The sequence below is a fragment of the Dromaius novaehollandiae genome, chromosome 13 (assembly GCF_036370855.1).
Source record: "Dromaius novaehollandiae isolate bDroNov1 chromosome 13, bDroNov1.hap1, whole genome shotgun sequence".
NCBI classification, from domain to species: domain Eukaryota; kingdom Metazoa; phylum Chordata; class Aves; order Casuariiformes; family Dromaiidae; genus Dromaius; species Dromaius novaehollandiae.
This window is the reverse complement of record NC_088110.1, coordinates 21,437,653-21,460,661: the sequence shown is the minus strand read 5'-3', so window position 1 is coordinate 21,460,661 and position 23,009 is coordinate 21,437,653. Positions and strand designations below refer to the sequence as shown.

Here is a 23,009-nt window from a genome sequence, read left to right as displayed (position 1 = left end):
TTGGCGGCGGCGGCGGGGGCGTGGCCGGGCGGCGGCGCGCCATTGGCGGGCGGCGCGGCGGGTCGGGCCGCGGCGGCGCGGGGCTCGGCGGCGCTCGGCTCTGCGCGGCGGCGCGCGGTGCTGCAGCGGCGGCGGCGGCCGAGGCGGCCCCCAGCTCCGCGCCGCTCCGCGCCCCCCGCCGCGCCCATGGCCACCAAGATCGACAAGGAGGCCTGCCGGGAGGCGTACAACCTCGTCAGGGACGACGCCACCGCCGTCAACTGGTAGGTGCCCCCCGGCCGGGCGCGGCGGCCGGCGCCCCGGGGGGCTCCGGGGCCCCGTCTCGGCCCGCCGGGACGAGCGCCAGCGCTGCGCTCCCCCCTCCCGCCGGTGCCTCCCCGGAGGGTGTCTCTGAAACGCGTCAACCCCCTTCTCCTCCGGTCCCTTCCCGAAGGGTGACTTTTCGATGTATTTTCCCTTTTCTCCTCTCTGCCCTTCCTAAAGGTTGGCTGAAATGCGTTAATTCCCGTCTCCTCTTTCCCCTTCCCAAAGGGGACTTTTAAATACATCAGCCCCCTTCCCCTCCGTTCCCTTCCCGAAGGATATCTTTTAAATACATCAGCCCCCTTCCCCTCCGTTCCCTTCCCGAAGGATATCTTTTAAATACATCAGCCCCCTGCTCCTCCGTGTCTTCTACATACACCAACCCCCTTTCTCCTCTTTCCCTGCCAAAAGGGTGACTTAACTACATTACATCCCTTCTTCTCTTTTCCCTTCCCAAAGGGTGGCTTTTAAATACATCATCCCCTGTCTCCTCTTCTCCCCTTCCCAAAGGGTGAATTTTAAATGTATTTCTCTTCTCCTCTTCTCCCCGTCCCAAAGGGTGACGTTTAAATACGATGGCTCCACCATCGTCCCCGGAGACCAAGGGGTGGACTACGAAACCTTCACACGGAAGTGCACAGGTAAGCCCCGCGGGGCTGCTCCCGGACGAGGAGCGGACGGTGTTTCTTGCTGCCCAGGACAAGGGGGAAAGAGCTGGAGGAAACTTGGCTGAAGTGGAGCGTGTCCTGCTGCTCCCTGTGTCTCACCCTGTCCTGCACGATCGGGTTTTCCTGCCACCACAGAGTGCGACTCGCTCCCGCGGCAGCCAAAGTCCATAGCTACATCAGTCCTTTGTTTCACCCTAGGGCTTAAGTTCCTTTGGCGTTTTTACCTCCTTTCCACAGTTTTCTTTTTGCTTCTCAGTCTGCGCTTAAACCCGATAAAACGCTTGCTTAGCGAGGGTCCCATTGTTTAGCGCTGCAGTTTCGGAGCATATCTTACTGAAGAGCACAAGATACTCCTATTTTTGCGGCTAAAAAAATTAGTCATGCTGACTGTTATGCAAGGAAATTCTTCCCCTGTAGATTGTATCCGTAGCACTAACGTAACTGCCGTTCGAAGGCTCGCTCCGGTTTTTAGGAGCCCGAAACCTCGGAGCAGAGTGGTTATGCAGATTTGCTTGAACAATGCTGCGCTGAGGACAATCGTATGTGTGGCGCTGCACAACCCCGGCAGCTGCGGCTCTAGGTTTAAACGTGGCAGCGGATGGTTAAGCTGTCAGCTGTGGAATATTAACAGGAGAAACAAAGCCCTGGGGGAAATGAAAATACGTGGAGAAATATTTAACTTAATCTGATCTTGAGTTTTGGCATGTTTTACGAAAACATGCTTTGATTTCTTTCAGAATAACTTCTTGGCGGGTATTGTATGGCTTTTCCCCCTATCTTGCCTGATATTTAATAATGTCATGAGGTGACATAAGACATGAAGCATTTGTAACTAATGCCAGTCTGTAACCAACAAAGCCTTCCTGACTCACCTAGTTACTCTATAGTCAAGTGTTATGGTTAATCTTCTGTATTTTTAGACTTATAGATCTGTATTGTGAAGGAATTGTGTGTTGAGCAATCTCTCGCTTCCCAGGAAGGGGCGAATCCTGGGAGGGAGTGTAGTCAAAGAGCCCTGCATGGACTGAAATGCTAATGACTGTGAGGGTCTTACTGGTCCATATTGGCCTTTCCAGTCCTAGGGCTTGGCTGTATTTTATTGAGTTTGAGGGCAGGACTTCCACTGATTTGAATGAGGGCAGGACTGGTCTTCTGATCAGTAAATAGAGATCCTAGGAGAAAACTATATTCTAGCTCTGGGAAGTAGTCACTAAATCACAGGGTTTACACTGTTCTGCCAAGACATTTGTGGTGGGGTCTTGTCAGTGCTAACATAACTACTAGTTTCCAGCTATTCTTGAGACCTTTGCAGGGGAAATTTTCAAAATAGAGTGGCATCCTGCTTAAATTCAAGTAGTCAGGGTCAGGAGAGCTAGGGACCTGTACCACAGGAACCCCTCTCCCACCCAACCTTTTTTAACGTGGAACATAGGAAAAAAAACCCAAACAATTACCAGGCATAAAGAAAAGCCCAGGGCTTGTCCTCAGTTCTGCCACACAGGTCCATTTGGAAGAGAGGAAACTTCCTTTTTTGGTTTTTTTTTTTTTTTGCCCAGAGATGCTGAGCACCTCAATTCCTAGTGGTCTTTAGGGAGATTTCAAGGCGTCAGCACTTCTGAAGTTCGTGCCAACAATATCTAGAGAGTTAGTAGTTTTCTTGGAGGTCAACAGCTGAAATATCTGAGTGCCTTTGTGCTCTGTCTCTTCTTGTGGCTGAGATAACTGAACCAGCATCTCCAGGCATCGGAGGCTTGCAAAGCAACCTTCCCCGTGTATTTTCTCTCCTTGTTTTTAAAGAGTCCGTCTCTTATTTTGTCTGAGTTGATTCTTAATGTTTTGTCTGAAGTGGTTCCCTCTTTGGGAACAGCTCCTATCTTCCCTTCTGTAGCAAAGGGAATATTTTTGTTGAGTGGATCAGCAGGGAGGGGGGCTTTGGCAGAGAGCAGTCACCGGTTGGGCTGGGTAGGATGTATGTAACAACTAATGGAGTCACATATTGCACTTTGGAAAAGGGCCAGTTTTGTTTTCTTGCCATCTTTCACATGCGCCAAACCCATATTTATAAACAGGGCATTAAAACAGATATAGTTTGAGAAAACTTTGTTTTGTACCAGCAAAGTGCCAAGCTGGTCCCAATATGGAAACATTTTTACAGCAAAAAGGAAATTCTGCATGTTTTAGGCATAAGCAAGATGAGGGAGGATATAAATATGGGCTTCTTTGGGGGCGACTGTGGCCCACTGTTAGCCTAAAATGTGAAGCTAAATCCCTTATGGCTGCTCGATTTTTCTCTCTCCCTCGTTCCTCATATGCACCTTCTACGGGCTGGTTCCTTGGCAGACCAGAGGCATGGGAGGTTGTTCTCAAATCTGCGTCTAGGCTTTAAAGAACCAGGCAAATTCAGGTACCAGGTTCTTGGCTAAGTGTCAGAAAGGAACTTCCTCCACCCACGAATTAACGGATGCTGCACCAGTAGAGGAAGGAAGAGAGGCAAGTTTCAGCTCCATCTGTGCAACTCGCCATAGCCTGGACCACTAGACATCAGCCAGAAAGCGAGGCTCGTGCCAGCAGTGAAGTTAGAGATTTCCTTCCCATCTGGAAGAAAGGTGCCAAATGCTACTATGAAGCAGAGCTGGTTGGAATATTTCTACTGAAACAAAGTCAGTGGAAAAAGAGGAGGAAGGGAAGGGAAGAGATGCTAAATATTGTTCCTTCCTGTTGCTACATCTCTTTCCTCCTGGTCCTTCTAAATTTTACTGGAGGGAATAAGAGCTACTATCCATGCAAAGCACTTCAGCAAATATGATTAAAAGATAAAAAAAAACGACATCAGAATAAACTTCCTTCCTTGTTTTGAATTCCTGTTTTGTGCAAAACACTGCCCTGAAAGCCACAGAGTACTGCAGCAGCCTCTTGTACAAGCTGAGTGTAATTTGATGGTTGAAGGTGAGAGTGGGAGCTGGAATTGCAAACCTCGGCATGCAGAGCGTCACCAAGCACCTCGGTCAGAGCTTGCTCTGCTCCACTTATGCACCAGCTATTTCGGTGCCGTTCCAAGTGGAAAACATCTGTGTCTCCCACTTGCTTTAATAGCCATTCTTATTAAAAGCACCTTCAGCGTGCAGTACATATCGCTTTCCTCCTGGGCATTAAATTACAGGGCAGGCAGAGTCAGCGTGTGCTAATTCATGTGGCTCTGAGACTAGGGAGTCCTTTGGTACCAGTGTGGAAGACTTGCCTTTGCCTGTAGTGGATATCCTGCCCTGTGCAAGGGTAGAGGTTATGAAGGGCTGGAGGGGGCTGTTGTTAGAGGGAGGTCATATTTTTTCTTTTTCTTCCTCCCATACATAACTCTTTGCATGTGGACCATGGCCCAACTCGTTACTGATCCTGTAAACCTCCTCAGGGAGCAATGGTGGACAAGGACCCAGGGAAAGAAAGTGAAATGGCTTCATTTAATGGTTGTAGCAGTTCAAAAAAAAAACCCACGTGACAAAGCAGCTCTCTGCACACCTCTGGAAACACTCTGGGCTGCCGTTCAGTGAACGCATGAACGGCTGAGATGCTCCTGGGGCAGTGAGGTCCATGCCCTGCCTCGGGATCTGCTGCTGCACCCCATCCATCTTGTACAGGTTTCATCTCTCTTGCCTGCTGTTTTCTCAAATATTCAGTGTACATCAGAACCACATGTTACATATCCCGGGCGGGGGAGGCTTTCTCTTCTTGAACTTTTTACTAAGCTTCATGTACTGGCAGAAGAGTTAAAGGAAATGCATAATCAACCTATCATCCTTCCCCTTCCCATTACTTGGAGATGGTGATTGCTACTCTTCAAGGAAGAAAACATGGTAAGAAATTCTTCAATGCCCTTTTGTTCAGGGGCCCATGATTGCATCTGTGCTGCAAGCATAGCCTGAGCCCTGAGTTTTTGCTTATCAGTTGCTGTCATACTCAGGTCCGTATAAGGCCACATTTTGGCCTTAGAGGACTAGGAGGTGGCCTCTGATAACACTTCCTCTTGCAGTCCTGTATAATGACCCACGTATGTGGCTGTATTGGCTTTTGTCTGACCCAGAGAGTCTGGAGACCATAAGTTGAGGACATTAACTGTGTCAGGGTCATTAAACACGCCGTGTAGACACCCCCTGTGTCTTCTGGCTAAGGACTGTTTTGGTTGGGCTTAACAGCGCAAGATTACCTCTGCATTAAACAAGGACTTAATTCAAGGCTTTTGATTCATTCTACTTCACAGTTACAGCTCTTGCCTGTGCAGATGGCGCGGATCCAGACGTAGCATTAATTTGGTGTTTAGCAGTACGTGCCATCAGTATTCTAAACAAAAAGCTGAGCTGGCGGATTCGAAGCCAGGAACACAGATAAGAGTTGAAGGTTGTTGTACGGAAGGATGTGAAGGCTCTTGGGTTTTTTTGCAGTTAATTTCAAAGTCTCTTACTTGAGCTGGTGATGCTGTTGCTGAGAAGAGTTGTATGACATACAACTGAAATACTGAACTACAACACCAATCCAAAACATATGCATACAGTGTTTTAAATATCAGTGATACCTGACTGCACTAGACAGCTTGGTGCATTTTCTGTGCACTCTCAAGTATTATTGAGCAACAGAGCATTGCATAGTCTTTGTCTGTAGTTTACTTTTTTTAAGGTATCAGGAAGTAATGGAGAGGTTGGAATACTGTGTTTTCCCCCATCTCATATGTGAACAGTTGTTTTTCAGTGCCCCTCTGACAAAAGAAATAATGGCCCTTCTATTTGGAAAGCCCCAGTCCAGATAAATAATTGCAATGACAGCATGAAATGAGATAGTTATTCATGTGTCTGAAAAGATCAGACCAAAACCACACTGTGCATTCAGCACAAGGAAGAACTGAAAATCTTTGATACGAAATAAAGACCCTACAAAATTATTTCTGATTGACATAAAATATTAGGAAGAAAATAGGAACAGAACCAACTCCTGAAATAAATGCAAGCTCTCCTGGGCTTATGACAATTCCCATATAAAGCCTAGCCGTAACTGGTGTATACAGAACTTAGGAGATAAGAGGCGAGAGTCAGATCATCAAGATTATGTTGGCATCTCAAGTTGTAGGAAAGCACCTGAGATTTGTAAAAATACCGGAGGACATATAATGAGGTAGATCCTTTTCTGTATTTGGCTACACCTTTAGGTGCTAAAATGGCTTTGTAAATCAGTTGCTTACTAGTTTTGTTCTTCCTTTTTAAAGTTCTTTCCTGCTTTCCCATACGTATATTGAAGGGAAGACCTAGGGACAATGACGGTTTGTGGGACTTTCACGTTGTCCTTGTCTGCAGAGCTTCCCTGCCCTCGGCCCTCGCCGTGGCCGTGGCGGCTCCAGCTGCAGTGACGTGGGTTTGGCAGCTGGAGCTGCGGCTCGGGCTGTCCCTAGGACTGGAAGGAAGGTTGTCTTAGGGAGTTTTCTCATTAATTTTTGTGGGGGTAACTCACCAGGTCAAGTTCTTCAGTGAAATAGTAACTCTCTACCTTCAGTTTAGTTCTGTGATGCTTTATTAAAGTAGCATGGCTGTAGGTCTGCATTTTACCATCTACTGCAAGGCACAAGAGCAAGAAAAGAAGAGGGTTTAATCTTTTGTATGCTCTTTGTTTTGGGGCCTGTCTGGCCTCTCACTTCTGGCCGACGCTAATGAAATCTTTCCTTCCTTCAGAGAAGAGGAACAAAGATCAGCTGGATGGTAGCTCCCCGGTTTCCTCCCACTCTGTGCTCCAGTATATACCCAGTTCAAGGGAGAGGCCAACACAGGGCCACTGTGGCTGGGGTAGCAGCTACCGCTTCTTGACCACGTATGCTCCGTGCTCCTTCAGCGGGCGTAGTTAACCCAGCTGAGGGGATCTGTGGTTTGGCAAAGCAGGTGATGGGGCCTGTCTACTTTACTGGTGCCTGTATTCAGCCCTGGTCGGAGGGTCTCCGTCTTCCTCTCATAGCAATTCATGCCGGCAACACGCTACCACTGGCTTCACTGGCCCCGAGAGAGCAGGGAACTCGGTGGTGGGTCATCCTCGCCATGCACGTGTGTCCTGAGCGCCCTGCACTCGTGTCAGCCGCCACGGCTACAGGGGACGGATCGGTGCCTCGGCTACAGCACGTCCTGTGCTTATGGTCCTGAGAGCAAACATTTTGTATTTGTCTTAGATGACTTAAGGAACGTGCCTGCACGGTGCAAGGCGGCGTTGCACCAGCGGTGCAGGGGCTGGGCGGGCGGCTCTCCGGGAGAGGAGGGATTAGCACCGCTCGCGAAGCGGCACGGCTGCGTTGGGACGTCACGCGCCTGGCTGCGCTGCTTCCAGCTCCGGATCCTCACCCAGAGCCTGCTCCAAACACCGACAGAGGCTGTGGCAAGGCTCGGCTGATTTTCAAGGGCTTTTTCAAGGGCAAACCCTGAGAGTCCCCCCTAGGCTATAAAAGAGGGAAAAACCAGTGCAAAAGCTAGGGGTGACTTTCTGTGTTCACTCCAGCCAGGTGACTAAAGGGACTTTGGGTGGCTGAAGAGGTGGAAAATTTACAAATTCATCTTAAAATGAATAAATTCCAGTTGAAACAAACAAATCCCTGTTGAAATCTGTCATGTGCTATTGGTAATTCAGCGCTGGACAGAACACAGAAGTAGATCTTTCTATCAGATGCCTTCCTGTGCCTGACCTCGATTTAGCAGGCAGATGAAGCTCGGAGTGGTGGCCTTATCTCAGCGTGTCTCTCGCTTGGCCATTCAGAGCTGTAAGACTGAGAGCCGTGGAGCTTTTGACGCTGTATTTCTTTCTTGCAGCTAATATCTTTTACTGATCAGTCAGTGCATTTCAGCCTAATAGGGAATTTTTTAGTGCAGCCAAATCAAAGGGTTTGAGTGGAGGGGGGAAAAGGGGAATACCACCAAGGAAATCTCTGCAGCTTGGCATCAAGCTTGGTTGACAGCCAAGAGCAGCTTAATCAGTATATTTGGAAAATCCTGCCTTACTGATAAGTAAGGGGTTTGGAGAAAGGTACTAAGCAGTGTTCATTAAGGCATTCGTTGTACTTTTCATAGTTTGTATAGCACCTACTGCCAATTGCAGTTAAAGGAGTGGTGACATCAGTAGGAATTAATGTTAATTTCTGCTGTTTGTAGCTTGTGAAATCCTCTCAAATAAAGCTGCTATTTCTGTTCTACCCAGTTCTATTAATAATATGCCTTATTTGCTTCTCTCTGCCCTGAAATTCGTGGCTTAGGAACTAGGAAGGTGGTTGTGTAGAGCTAGGCAGGATTTCCTCTTTCAGAGGAAATCTGCTGTCTCTCTATGATTTGTTAGACTCTCCCACACACCCAGCAAATTCCTAAAACCAATGTAAGTGGGTTTTTTTTCTCTGTGAAAATGAGGAGAAGGGGGAGGATATTAATGTCTTGAGATTTCTCATGCAGCTGGCACTGATGGCACTGAGGACCTCCAGCACAGTGAGGTGATGTGTCAGGGCAGAACTGATTAACTGTGAAAGAGGAAATCTGGGAGTATGAAAGCGCTTGCGTTTCGATCCTGTTATCTGAGCAGACTTCTGACTAATTGTGAAACCCAAGCACTTCTGCTCAGGGGTGCGGACCGGCGGCTGCAGGGACACGTACGGAGGCTGCACCACTGCTGGAAAACTCCACGCCTGTTCCTACTGCACAGTTAGTAAAGAGACATGTTCACTGTTAAGGGCCCTGATTCGCATTCGCTCTTGGCTTTATCTGCCTCAGCCACTGCAGTTCACAACCTGGCACATTAAGTTGAAGCATCACATACTGGTAGTTTATATTCAATACAGTGGACTGAAAACTGTGGCAGCTGAAGAGCTGCCTGCTGTGGAGATATAACTTCCAGGAAACAGGAGGAGAAAGCACCCAGCTTGGGTGTAACCTTTCAAGCCCATACAGGTAAACATGCCCCGGGGAAATATTGCCAAAGACTGTGACTCAAAGTCCTAAATCTAACCTCAATTACTCATTAAACGTATTAGGACTTAACATGATGAGGTAGCAGTTGCTCAGACTCTCAAGCTGTAGGTGATCTGAAAGATAAAAGCTCACAGGGAACTGCTGATTTGGGCTCTCTTAGGTGCCATTGCTGAAGCAGCTCTCAAACAGAATGAGCAAGTGCCCAAACTCTTATGCTGAGAATCGAGATCCCCTTGCTGCCAATGACCTGTTGGTTCATGTCAAATTAAAGCTCATGCTGCCAGATATACTCCTTCAGCCTCCTTTCTGGGTTGCTGTGAAGAAGCTCTGCACAAAAACTTGGAATTCTTCATATTCATTATATTTTCATATTGTCTGTATAAAGAGACATACTCCAAAGAAGTCTTCAGGATCTGCAGTAGCCTTTGGTAGAAGCAGCAAGGTTGAAAAACCTACATACTCAAGGTGGAAAGTGATCAATCCACGACAAAGATTGTGACATGGTTACAGCATAGTAGGGACCAGGACTTGATGACATTAAATTGCCTTCTAGCTCTGTGTTCCCACAGGAACCACAGCACAGTTCTTAGCAAAGTGTGGCCTCCTTTACTGTCAGATCTGGGAAAGCAAGGTTTTTTTCTATAACTGTTAATAGTAACGTTCAGGGATTTACAGTCTCTCTTCACCTTGGGTATTTCCTGGCTGTCGGTTCATTTACGGTTCTAATCAATCTTGGCAAGAGGATTTGCTGTCAGGAATGTGAGTTCTCACCAGAGGCTTCTCATATTTGCCAGGAATAGGGCACCTGCGAGAGAAGTTTTGTTTGCCTGCACTTTTGATACATATGGTTCTTCTTCTCCTTCAGGAGATCCATCTGCATGTCTAGTTTTTTGAACAAGATCTCTCTTTTTGTATCTAAACTGGAATTCTTAGTGGAGTTTGTTTTACACACTCTTACAGACTCACCCTCCCCCCCAACCAAACATTTTCCAGTTTTCCCCAATACTTCTCTTTCAGCAGCAAAAAAGTATATAGAGAAAAAAATGTGGAGTGGATGGATGGGTTTTTTAAGACTAAAAAAGTTTATGTCTTTCGTCAAAGATAGTTCTGCTGATTCAGGCTTTGACAAAGCAAAGTCTTTAACTAGCACTGAGACTTGTCAGCTTTCAGAGAACATCCCACTTTTTTGCGTTGATTTCTAGCAGCTTATTTTCTGAGGATGGACAACATAGAACTGCTGCTTCCCTATCTCCAGAGCTTCTGGGGCTGTCCTGACCTTTTATGGAGAATGCTGTAATGGACCCAAATGAAGGTGACGTTAGCAAACACATTACCACACTTGGAGACTGTGTTCTCACCTGGCAAGTAGTCAAGACAGCAAATAAATGTTGAACTGGTCACAACAAGCGTAACCAGGATTAACATGATTCTTTTCAAACAACAAGTTTATTCTTCTATTTTGAGTCATCTTGCTCCATTGAAAAGGTCTTCAGTGGCAAAGCTGAAGTAGCTATGACTAGGTGTATTCCATGATTGTGCAACTCTCCATCTGCTCTGCGTTTCTGCACAATCCTGGTCATAGGTTTCAGCATCCTGCAAGCTACCAGAAGAGTCTGGGCATATATATGGGCATATATGACTGGGTATATATATCTGAGTAGATGCTATCACAGGCCTTATAAGTGCTTGCGATCATGAAGGCATCCTACTGCCTCAGTGGATGAATCACCCTGCAATGAAAGAAAAAACTTGTAGAGACAAGTTTACAAGGTTTTACACACATAGCCAGACTAAATAACTCTAGTCTAGCCTGATATAGCAGAAACCAACTGTGAAGCAAGGATTAGAACAATTTTAAAATCCAAGGCCTGATGTTCCCCCTTCTCTACAGGTCTTAGAAATGAGTAGAAAAGTACATCTGGGAAAGTAGTTGCAGATGGTTTTTGCTCCTGCTCCCTCACCCCTTATAAACTCATTCTACAAGTGAGCCAAAAATGTTGCTAAAGGGAAGGAGGGGAAAGAATCAGATTTGCAGTGTCCAGCTTTGGAATATATGTTATAAAATGTGATCCTAATCATGCTGTCCCGTAAGAAAGAGAGTGGCTGAGTAATCGCTTGCTTTCCTTCTTAACCAGTGACCTGCAGATGAGTGGTCTGGCTGGACGTACAACTGGGTTAGCTTGGTGGCCTTGAACTGCCAGTTGACTCTTCTAGTCCTTTCCAAACTTGCCAGCAGCACACTAATGTGGCATGGTGCAGCCGACAGAGCCAGATTTCTCCCAGTCGCTCAGAGCTCCCTAGGAGGACACAGACCTAACGCTGGCAAAGCACATCTTGCAAGCCAAGGGCAGGTGTGCAGTGGCCCTGTAAACCCACAATGATCCTAGCACACACGCAGTATCATGTGCCTGACTCGATCATTAAATTGGGAGCAATATTCCCACCCAAAAAAAGAGTGGGGCAAGGATGCTTCTGTTTTTAATCGCTCTCTCCTTGTTTCTTTGTCTCTCCAGATGATGTTCGATTGTTTGGTTTTGTCCGATTTACCACCGGCGATGCCATGAGCAAGCGAGTCAAGTTCGCCCTCATCACTTGGATTGGAGAGAGTGTCAGTGGCCTGCAGAGAGCCAAAACTGGGACTGACAAGACGCTGGTCAAAGAAGTAGTACAGGTAACTTCTTCTTTCTGCTCTTAACCCTCAGTTCTCATCTCTTTTAGCTCTGTGGCCATCAGCAGGAAGTGAGAGAGGGGGAAGGATCAGATCATCCTTCATCCTATTCCCTGTCTTCCTACTGGGAAGACTTAACATCCACCCTTGAGCACTCTAGCATAACGAAGCATCTTTGGGCTTAAAGCTGTCTTAACTATTTCATGAACAGGGAATACATGCACTCCCCTCCTTGTCTCCATCAAGATGTTTCACTTTCTCCCTCCTCGATAGGAAAATAACGTAATATTGAATGCTAGAGAACAATGCAGTTAAGCAGGTAAAGTTAAGCAGGGAAACCCACGCCTTGTGTATTTTTTCTCTTGAGGCCTTTTGTCTCTGCACAATGAATTCAAAGATACAGTCAGCTGAAGTCTAAAGTCCCTATCAGCACCAATTAACTAACAGCTTTCAATGGCTAACTAGATTTGAATAGTCTTCTGTTTGGCATTGGGCGTATCGGGGGGGGGGGGGGGGGGGGGGGGGGGGGAAGAGAAACGTGCTTAGTGCACACCTTGAAAGGACTTCACTCGAATTTGTCTGCCCAAACCGAGCATTTCATTTAACTGTTTCAAGGCCTACCAGGGCGTTGAGACGCAGGGCTTGTTCTGTCAGGCTTCAAGCTCAATAAAGCTAGGGAAAACAAACGGAGAGTTCCCATCTCTACTGTGAGAGATGGGAATTGTGGAACGCTGCAAAGAACTGCCGCTGCAACGCAAGGGTGCCTGCCTCCAGCTGAGAAGATATCAACGTTTAGCATATGTTTCCTCCAAAGACGTATTTATAGCAAGATTAGCTCTTTTGACTAAATCCAGAGCCAGTTCTCCAATGCCTGAGAAATGGCCTGGGAGAACAGGCTGCATATTGAAATATCTTCCTCAGTAATTCTGCTCTTGCCTATATAAAGAAATCTTCGAAAAGGATAATATGGAGAATGAGAATGAGAGCTCCCTCAGTTCATTGGGTAATTTCTATTATACAGAAGATTATTTTTAGATAAGAAGCATGAAGAATATAATAAATTCATATTCTTTCCAGCAGATAAGCATTGCTGCTAAATCTTTCAAAATAATAGCTATACACAGGGTCCATTCTGAAAAGAAACTTTCATGACACCTGATAGATAGGAAAGCAAACCTCTGTTCGTGTGAAGCAGCTGAAATTGTATAATTGTAATTGGAGATAAAATTATAGAGTACTAATGAATGACTCATATGAGAGTCATTAAGCCCAAGATTTTTTTAAAATATGTTTAGACACTTGATTCCTGTTGATTTGAATAACATTCCCAAATGCCATTCTAAGATCTGTCCCTCAGTTTTGTTATATATCATTTGCAATTTCACTTGTTTCATGTTTGATTAGTAATCCAGGTGAGCTGATAATGTGGTGGAACATTAACTATTCTTGGTGGTTACTTAAAAGCATTCGTATTACAATTAATTTCTGCTAAAATATGAAGACAATGCAACTTGCGTTCAATACATTTTTATTTAGCGACCCTGACTATAACCCATTCTAAAGTATTTTCTAATGTAAGGTCAATGGTGATATCTTTCCCTTAAGAAATTATCTTGTCAACTAATTTGAACAGTTTCTTTACAGATGAATTCAGGCTATTTGTACAGGTGTCTTTGTGAGCATCTCACTTGACTGTGAACAAATACATCCCACATCCTGTTCTGATATTAATGCATATCCATGAAGAAGTAATCCAGGACTATACAGATCAAGCAGTGACACAACTAGAGCCAGTTCTACTAGGAAGACCTTTCTGATTCACTTTTTATCAGTGCAGAGACACCTAGCAGGACAAACATGCTATTCCCAAGATGCCGTGGTTCCTGGACAGACAAAGAGAGAGTAAATAATAACTAGTATTCCTTTGCAAAAACTGGCAGCCTTTTCACACAAATTCAGTTTATGGCTCACTGTCTGTCTTTAAACCAATGTAAATGAAATAAAGGATGTGAGTTTATGCTCCCAGTACATAGTGACTGAGACAGCTATCTACGTGTGCAACTCAACCTCTCTCAATGGAGTTGGATATGTGTAGAACGGTTATCTTCTTTTCATGCATGTAAACTTGCAGGTAATCTGTAAAAACAAAAGAAAACAAGAAATCTTCCAATTTAGTAACTAATAAGGAGAGAAGTTTATCCCAGTGCTACTTCTCTCTTAATACTTATCTTGCTCTTCATCTTCCAAAGTTTATTCCCAGTTGCCCCACTATTTCTGATTTTTGCAGGGATTATTTGAGATGTGAATTATACACAGAAAAATACAGTTGGTTATTTGCCATAATAAGAAAGTACAAATTTGACTCAGTGTTGGTTCATCCTTTGGGATAATTATTACTCTAAAGTGGGAAATTTTTTTTTTTAATAAACCCTGAAGAGTCTCTAGGCTTTTGGAGCAGTTTGGCTCTCGGGGGGTTTAGTCATGTGCGTGACCCATAGGCGCATTCATCCCACTGCAACGTGCAACGTGGCTGTCCTTCAAAGAAGCGTGGCACAAGGAGGCTTTTTTGTACAGCAGATAACAGCTTTGATTTTCCTGATCTATAGAAGTGATTGGTTGGGACTCCAAAACAAGAGCTCTTCAGTCTGAGAAGCCCTCAGTAAAACTTGAAGACTGCTCGCTATCTTATAATATTTGCAAAAGCTCACTGTGCCTCTTTATTCAAGACCAAAGCTCCAGTGTGAGCAGAGGCCTGCTTTATATTCTCTGCTACTTCGTGGATGCATTGACGAGCTACGGCTGAGCTGTGCTCAAAGCTGAACAAACGCCAGTAAACACTGTTCTTCTGCCGAGACACTCAAAGTGAAAGCGAGTCAGCTTGAATACTGCTAGCAAGCAAACCCCACCATGTTGCATCTCTGGAATAAAGGGTCTTCACACGTGGTGATTATTAATGGCCTCCTGGAAGCACCTGCCATAAGGAAAACATAAGGGATACTAGCGGTTCAAGAGTAGGTTATGGGCTTGAGAACAAAAGGATGCAATATTATAAAGCAAGGGGAGAGGAACGGGGTTGCCCTCGCCTTTGTATTCCTCTCTTGGAAGGGGGAGCAGCTGCTGCCAGTTCTATAGGGAGGTGCTGGGAAGTGATGCTGGTAGTCAGCAGCGGGGATTGCCAGAAAATCTCTCAGGAAGAAAGAACAATTGATTTTTAGCTGTAATAACTGTAAAATTACAGGGACGGATCTCATCTGGTGAAAATAACCCTAGTTCCCCTGATCCATACTGAGAATCAGCTCTTCTTGCTTATTTGGAGAATATCCTTGTTACCTCTTTTACATTGTAGGAAAATGGGGTTTGCATTTATTGCATTTGTTTTGCATTGTAGGAAAATGCATCTTGCATTTATTTGAGTGCTGCTTTAAGGAACACTCAGTAGCATTTTTCATGGCCCTTTATTTTCCTTCTTTCCCTCTTCTTCTCATCTAGAAGGCTTGGATCAAGCACGTGGGAAGCAAGGGTAGGATCGTAAAAGAAGTATTTATCTAAACCTCTTAAGGGTATAGTGAAGTACTGATGTGTGGAGGGTTCCCTGTGTAAACAGGCATGTGGAGTAAGGTGATGCAGAGCGTCTCATCTCTGCTGAGTTTCTTAAACTCTTATGTCCCCAGGAGTAAGGATGGTCCTACCTCTTACTTCCTTTGTATGCACAAGTTCTGGCTCATTCAGCCTCAGTACAGATCTCTCCAGGAGACACGTTCTCAGGGCTGTTGTTTTGACCTCCAATACCGTGCAGAGGCCAGGAGACACCGAGAAGTCAGCTCACACTCCTGAAATCAAGGCTCTCGTAAGCTGCTAGTCATTACAGTGAAGGAGGTTCAGTTCAGCCATAAAAGCCCCTGCAAGGCGAAACCTGGCAGCCGTGAGCTTTAAGTAAGGTAGCGTCATGCCGTCTGGTGAATGGCCTCCTTCGCTCTGGGGAGAGGCAGCGGGATGAGGTGATGGTGCTTTTCTTTGACTGAGGAAAAGCCTGGGCAAAATGGTGTGGGGCTGGAGGGGGAAGACATGGCACGGATGCAGAATGGCATCGCCTGGCGTTGATGTAAATGCCGAAGAACCGAAAACAGGACTTTGTTTCTCTCTCAGTGTTGCTTCCCCTCCGTGAACCTGCTACCCTTCACGAATACCCTTCCTACCAAGAGCTTTCAACCCTTCAGCAGGCAGTGTGGAGGTCCTTCTCCCGACCGGACCGAGTTCTCCTGCAGGGCAGTCTCAGCACAGGGGCTGCCCAACCTTTGCCAGTTTGTCTCTCATTTTCCATGAATTTTGCCTCTCCTCTGTTTTCTCCAACACTCCTACCCCCACAAAGTCATGTGCTCTATTATTTGCCTAAATCGTATTCAGGGTAAAACAGCTCTGTTTCTGTGAGCAAATATCCGTGGCATTTTATTCATTATTATTTTTGGTGAGGAATTTGCCTGGCTTTAGTGATGTCAACAACTTTCCTGAGTTCCCACTTTGGGGCTCGCAGTCAGACCTTGTCTCTTCACCTCTTTCCCCCTGTGCTCCCCCCTGCACTAGCGCTGCTCCCTGAGCAGGAAGGATCCGCTGATGGGGTTACTGTCCCTGCTCTTGGGGCAGATAAAAAACATGTAACTCCGTGAGTGTGCGTGGGGTTTCTTGTGTCAGTACAGTGGTCCCAGACAGAAAATGATTTAATAGTTGTGTGAGAGGCAGTTGGAAAACCAAACTTGTAAGGTATTGGCTGTCCCTTGCAGGTGCTTCGAGGCAGTATCTGTCAGGAAGGTGAGTAAATGGAGCGAGATACTGCTGCGAATGCACACAGAGTTGTACTTTTTGACTGTTTTTCCTATCCTGGTTTCCTGTGACCACCATACCAAATGGATATGGATTTACAAGAAATCCTGGCCCTAGTCTAGTGAAGGTGGTAACTTTATACCTAACTTCTTCAGGCCAACAGCCTCCCATCACCCCACCTCTGGCACACGGGCCTGTGTCTTTTCCAGTGGGACGCAGCACAGATAGGAGTAATTTAGAGATCAGCTCAAGCACAGTTTTCGTTGCTGAGAGATGAGTTTGCCAGAGATCAATGCTGGCTTCTCCTAACAGCTAGAGCTGTTGCGTGTAAAAGCTGGCAAAGGGTAAGTTTGAAGAGGGGGGTTTTGCTGCTAGCTTGGAGTCTGACAGCTGATCGCTGGACCAGCTCAGATGCAGCTGGACTGGAGCGGAGCCAGTGGGGCTGCATCGCTATAGGGGCTTGTCACTATATGGCCCTCCTTACACTCAGAGAAGCCCTGCTAGAACATACAGCCATAAGGCATGGCCCTTTACCCCCGTGACACGAGGTCTTGGATCCCATGCTGTGCTGGAGAGAAGCGGGAGATGTGGTCTCCTCCGTCCTACCTCAGCGCTGAACATTAGATGGTCAGTGGGTGGAAGGGTGAAATTCTGCACTGTGGATCTGAGGATTTTGAACCCCAGTGGAGGCTGCTGCAAGGGCTTCCAGCATAAATAAAACCAGCAAGAAGCTGCCCGACTACCTGGCACCATCCCTAGCTGCCAAGAACCCATATGTCTGTAGACAATACGAGGATTCTCCTTCTGGCTTCAGGCCCACCCATGCTGGGATTTATATGGGCCTCTGCAGAGCTTGCTTGTACAGTATCTGCACCAAGCAGATTTTCCCTTGGCCTGCTTAGGGAGATTTTATGGCCCCATATGCTAAACATTCAGGGCCTGGAATAGGAAAAAATCTACTCCACCCTGTTTTTTTCCCCCATAAAATTCTCTGGAAGAGAAACCTGAGCTTGCTGCACAGATTTCTTGCTTCCCAGGCAGAGATGGAGGCTCTGCTTGTGCAGCCTGGCCTGCATGCTTTCTCTCCGCGGTGTCCCACAGCGGTTGGAAGATGTGCCGAGGACACGGTGGCTTCCACTGCAAACCTGGGACCCTCTGCTACGCCGACAAAAAGCGAAGCATGCGTTAGATGGGTGTATAGAGGAGCCCTGTGTAAACTTTACTTTGTACGTCATGTTCAATGATTTAAGAGGCAAAGCAAAGACTCTCTGGTTACTGTTGTGTCGTGAGAATCATACAGATAAATGGCATCATTGTTTTTGTTATCCGTAGGCCGCTGGTGACTGGGGTGAATACAAAGGCTAGAATTCACTCGCAGGGCTTGCCGCTGCCGTAAAGAGCTCGGGGATGGGGGGAAGAGAGGAGAAAAGGAAGTGGAGGAGGCAAAATGAAGATGCTTGTCAGTAAAGCGAGGGCTCAAGCGTCAGAGATCTGCGCTGTGCCTTAGGCATACGTGCAGCTGCTCTGCAGTTCACTTGAAAGGAACTGGAAAATGGTATGTGTGAGAGGAGAGAAACCAGGGACTTCCCCACCCCCAAAAGCAAGAGGCTCTTAAGGGCAGAAGGAAAATCTGGTGCTAGACCAGCAATCGCACTGAAGTTGGATGCCTGTCGGCATTGCCCTTAGCCATTTGAAGTCAAGACCTTACAGTCCTGGTGCTTTGTAGGAGCCTGTTTGCTGTGACTGGTTATTTAAAATTGCAAATGACAGTTGTGTCAAATGAAGACCACTGCTTGGTTTAGCTAACATGAACAGTTAAAGCAGTTGGGAGTAGTTTTATATTCTGGCTGTTTCAGAGGTGACAGAAAAGGAGGGAACTCCAGACAAGGTGGCCCTTGAGCTGGAAAGTGCTGCTGTTGGTCCTGGGTGTCTAATCTCCTGATCTGAGGCCTGGAGTCTCTCCTGTCTTCTGCCCTGATGACACAGGAAGCAGCAGGTGGTTTCAGCTGTCTCTAAAATACTTATATGGCTTCCTTCATCTTAGGATTTGAGCCCTGAACAAGTCTTTACAAATCGCAACCCCAGAGAGCTGAAAGAGCTAATTTAGGGTGATGAGAGAGGCAATGATTGAGGAAGGGTCACATGGGATGTTGAAATCAGGGTTCCCAGGCAGCAAACTCCTCCGAAGCACCTTCTCCCCGTGGAGCCAGCCTTGACCCATCGATGTGGGTAAGAGTCAGTGCAAAGAACCGTACAAGCCCCTGACAGTGCTTGCCGATGGAAAGGAATAAGGTAAAGAGTTATTTATAGCAGTGACCCAGATTGCACTCAGAGGGTACAAATCTGGCACAAGAGGTGGCCCAGTCAGCTAAGAGGATATTTAAGAGTGGCAGAACATGCTGGGAGCATAACCCGTCTGGCCAACTGATACTACTCTGCTAAGGTGAAATCGTTTAACCATTGCAAGGTGTCTCACTGGTATTGGCACAAAATAGTGGCTGATGCCCCCAGATCATCACCCTGGAATCATCTGGATAACTGTTTGATTGAGAAGACATTTGAGTCATTATAATTACTTTGTGTTGCCTGTGATTTAGTTCCCCTCTGTTCATGCATGAGGGCACATGCAGTTTTAATTTCAGAATCGACTTGGATCTGCAGACTGGGAAATGAAGGAAACCCTCCTCCCATTTATAAAGTGCACACATTTTTCATGGAATCCCTCTCAGAAATGATGTTATGGACCTGCCTCAGTTCTCTCTAAAGTCAAGGCAGAGACCAGCACTGAAGCTATGTAGTCCTGGAAAATCTGTTTCTTGAGATGGGGCAGACTTGTTAAACCTCTGAGCATGTAGAAAAGAAAGTGAAAAGGCTCAGCTCAAAAATCATGTGTAGCACATCTCAGCGAGCACCGAATTACTGGTGGAAATAATTTTTTCAGTCTTAGCAAGAGCTTAGCTTTCCAAAGATCTCACACTGGAAATCTGCAAGTCAGACATGTCTATTGGTTTATCAGCTGAGAAGGTGTCTTCAGGATAACACTGCTTCCACTGCGGCTCCAGACTTGTAAGCATGACCAAATTTGATGTTTTGGGGTTTTCGCCTCTTCATTTCCTACCTCAAAAAGGGTCTTCTCCAAAACAAACACTTTATTTCCTTTTCCCCCCAAATCCTGCTAAGACATGGATGAATGCAAGGTCTGTCCGGACCCCAGAGAGCTGGAGACTGTAAATGTGGAGCAAAATGGTGCTGTGAAGCCACTGTTGTTTCTTAGGGCTTCTTCTAGGTGCTGAGAAACAAAAGCAGAGCAGACAGGGCTTCTTGTAGCCGCTGTAAGCTTTCTTTTTTTTTCCCTAAGCAACTCTTCACTGCTGAGGATTTCCTGCAGTGTGAAACAGGATCAGCCGCAGCCTGGGAGACTGGCGTGGGGGAGGGAGCTGGTTTGCTCTCCCTTCCATTTTTCCACCGCATGAAAGAGATGGCGAGGCTCTTTCAAGCTGAATCCTTCTCCACCCCCCTCCTTTGCCCGGCTGTGATCCCAAATTAAGACCCTCGAGAGGCTGCCAAATAAAGAGCTCTCCCAGGGCTCCGAGTCTGAAACCAATTAGAAACCCGCCCGTCACGTTCGCGCCGGGGCTGTTCCGGCGCTGGGGAGACCCGAACGAGACGGCCGCTTCTCTCCCAAAGCAGCGCCTCGCTCTGCCGGGCTGCAGCCCTCGCCGTTTGGCTGCTCGCTGCCCGTTGCTGCTTTCTGGACACGTTGCAGCAGGGCAGTGGGGATTTTACTCATTTCTTGCCAGCCGTGTGTCCCTGGCCATGCAGAACGCAATGGATCCCAGGGTTTTCACGCTGTCTAAAATCTCTGTGGGTTGGGGGGGAGAAGGGAAAGGCACATGAACTGTTTTCAGGTGTGTTTAGGAAGCGAAGAAAATGTGAAAGCAAGAAGCAAATGTGCCTATTTGCTTAAATGTCCGTGTACACACACGCCTGCCACCCTTGCTTTGGGGCAGGAGAGACAGCCCCTCCGAAGGCACAAGTCCTTTGCCGCAGTGACAGCGTGGTGACAAGCATCTTCCAGGCCCTGTGGGATCCCGTTCACAGTCATCTGCTCTGGGAGAGGTTTTCCCTGTTCACAAAGTCCATATCGCATAACGGCCACTGCCTGGGGCCCGGGCAGCTGACAGAAGTTGCAAAGAGCATACAAACAGCTAGATATCTATAAGTATACTTATTTACTCCTTTTTATGTACTATTTAGGAAACTCGACTAACCTAGCCTATGCGTTTATCTCTAGGAAGAGCTGTTGCATAGGTCAGGATTAGGTCTTGCAGCCAGTGAGCATAGAAGCAGACACAAAAAAGTCTCCAGATTAAGTAAGTCTTGTGTTTCGCCATCACTATAGTCTTCTCTCATCCACAGCTTTCTGTTTATCATCCCTATCATAGTAGATAAGGGAATACAGCTCATACAGCCACGGAAGCCGGATAACCCGTCTTAATATGAGCACTTGGACAAGTATCCCGCTTTCTGACATGCTTTTTCTTTATCTCTTGCAGAACTTTGCCAAAGAATTTGTGATCAGTGACCACAAAGAGCTGGACGAGGATTACATCAAGAACGAGCTGAAGAAAGCCGGGGGGGCTAACTATGACGCACAGACTGAGTAAACGCACTAACCTCCTGGCACCATCACCTGGATCTCAAAGGGAGGGGAAAGGCACAACCAACTAACCCAACGGGGAGATGAGGCAACTGAGAGAATACCCACCTTTATGTGCGTGCACCTAAGAGCTCCCTTTCTTTAAATTCAGCAGACTTTTTTTTTTTCCATTCCATCTAACGAAACATCCCTCTCTGGGGGTCTGTTTCTTCCCCCCCATTTTTTACTCATAACTCTGTCCACGCTCTCGCATCTGTGGAATTTAGGTTTGGCTCTGCTTTGGTCTGTATTCAGCATTGTGTTCGTAGAGGCTTGCCATTGTGTCCTTCTTCGTATGTGTGCATGTGTGTATGTTTTAGTTGGGCTCAGCCTGGTCTCTGAGGGGATGAAGATTGTTGGAGCGTTGTGCATCTGGAGTGTTTTAAATGTTTTTAATTTGTTCTCATCGATATTCTTGGGAATAATATTTTTCGATCTTCTAGGCTCAGATCAACATGAGCCGACTTCACTGAAACTTTGAATCAATTGCCTAAGCTTAATGTCCAGCTGAGATAATGTTACTTAACAGCTTAAAAAACAAACAAACAAAAAACTCAACTCTTAATAAATGGGAATAAATTTGCCTTAAAAATTGCTTGACAGTTGCTATGCTGTGTGCTGCATCTCCACCCCTCCCTCCTAAAAATTAGATCCAACATGATTTGAATGTGGGGGTTTTGTTGTTTTTTGAAGTTATCATGGCACAGTAAACGGGGGGATTAGAAACGTCTGGACATTTGTTCACTATTTTGTGTACATTGGTCTCTGGGTTTGTATTTGACTTTCCTAATGCCGGGGCTCAGGAGGAGAAACTGAAACGCATAGATTTCCTTTTTAAATGTCTGCAAAAATAGCAGCCGCTGAATCCTAGCAGCCTTCTCTGCCCCCTTTTTTTGCAGTTGAACACGTCTTCAGTTATTTGGGGCCTTGGGGCAGTGAACCATCCATCCTGCAGCTGTGCCCCGAGGGATGCCGCAGGGCAGCTCTCTCCCAGGCGGGGCAGAGCATCCAACACAGGTCGCTGGGACCAAACTGCTTGTCTGGGGGATTCTTTGTATGGCTTTTTCTTCCATCAAAGGTAATTGTCCCCAGAGTTATGTGTAGGGGAAAACCGTGTTGTACTGGGGCTTGGGAGTCAGCGCTATAAACCCATTAAAGAAATAAATGTTTTTCAAGAACAGTTCTCAGCGACTCTGTCATTCTTTTACCTTCCCTGAAGCAATAAGACACTGTGTTTAGGAGTTCTGTTAATCCTGGGTCTAAGGCTCTGAGCTTGTGCAATCTTGGTACTATTAGGAGAGTTAAACACTGGCTTAAACGTAAAATGAGCTTGGTGCCTGCAGCCCTTGCCTGTGCTTCTCCGCCCTGGAAGGCAGAGGTGACCACAGTGCAGCTGACACACTTTTTTTTTTTTTAAAGCAGCTCAATGTCTAAATTTCCAGCACCAAAACGCCAAGTGGGAATTGTAATTAGGCCAAAGAGAATTTCACTCCCACGTACGGTAAATGTAGAGAGGTCAGGAACAGATTTGGGAGCGAGAGCACTTTTGCAATGAGGTTTTGCAGCTTCCCTCACTGGCTGACATGGGGCATTACAATTCTGGGACTAACCCTCCTAAAACTTGCCCTGACGGGAGGGAAATGACAGATATTTTTGCCAGACTGACAGCAGGGACAGGCCTAGCTAACGGGAAAGAGCGTTGCAGAGGGCCTGAGATGCTCTGAGGCTTTGCCTTATCACTTCAGTGACCACGATAAACTTTTATTTGATGGCGTATGGAGTATGACTAAGGTCCCCGTCTGGTTTCTTTGTGTGGCAGCTGTATCACAGGACGCGTCCCGGAGGCAGCTGTGGTGGGAGGTTTAATGCACTGCTCAAGAAGAGCA

General features: G+C 46.5%; 1 protein-coding gene across 2 annotated transcripts; it reads left to right on the top strand.

Annotated features, from left to right (window-relative positions):
* The first annotated feature begins 53 nt into the window (after positions 1 to 53).
* Positions 54 to 22,303, top strand: COTL1 (coactosin like F-actin binding protein 1). Of its 2 annotated transcripts, none has more exons than XM_064519756.1 (4): positions 54 to 263; positions 862 to 944; positions 11,452 to 11,609; positions 13,251 to 16,270. In XM_064519756.1, the coding sequence occupies exons 1-4, from the start codon at positions 187 to 189 to the stop codon at positions 13,296 to 13,298; spliced, it is 366 nt and encodes a 121-aa protein (XP_064375826.1). In that variant the 5' UTR covers positions 54 to 186; the 3' UTR covers positions 13,299 to 16,270. The 2 variants fall into 2 exon arrangements, with proteins under 2 accessions (XP_064375826.1, XP_064375825.1); XM_064519755.1 differs by lacking the exon at positions 13,251 to 16,270 and adding an exon at positions 20,981 to 22,303 and having other exon boundaries at positions 58 to 263.
* Positions 22,304 to 23,009: the final 706 nt, after the last annotated feature.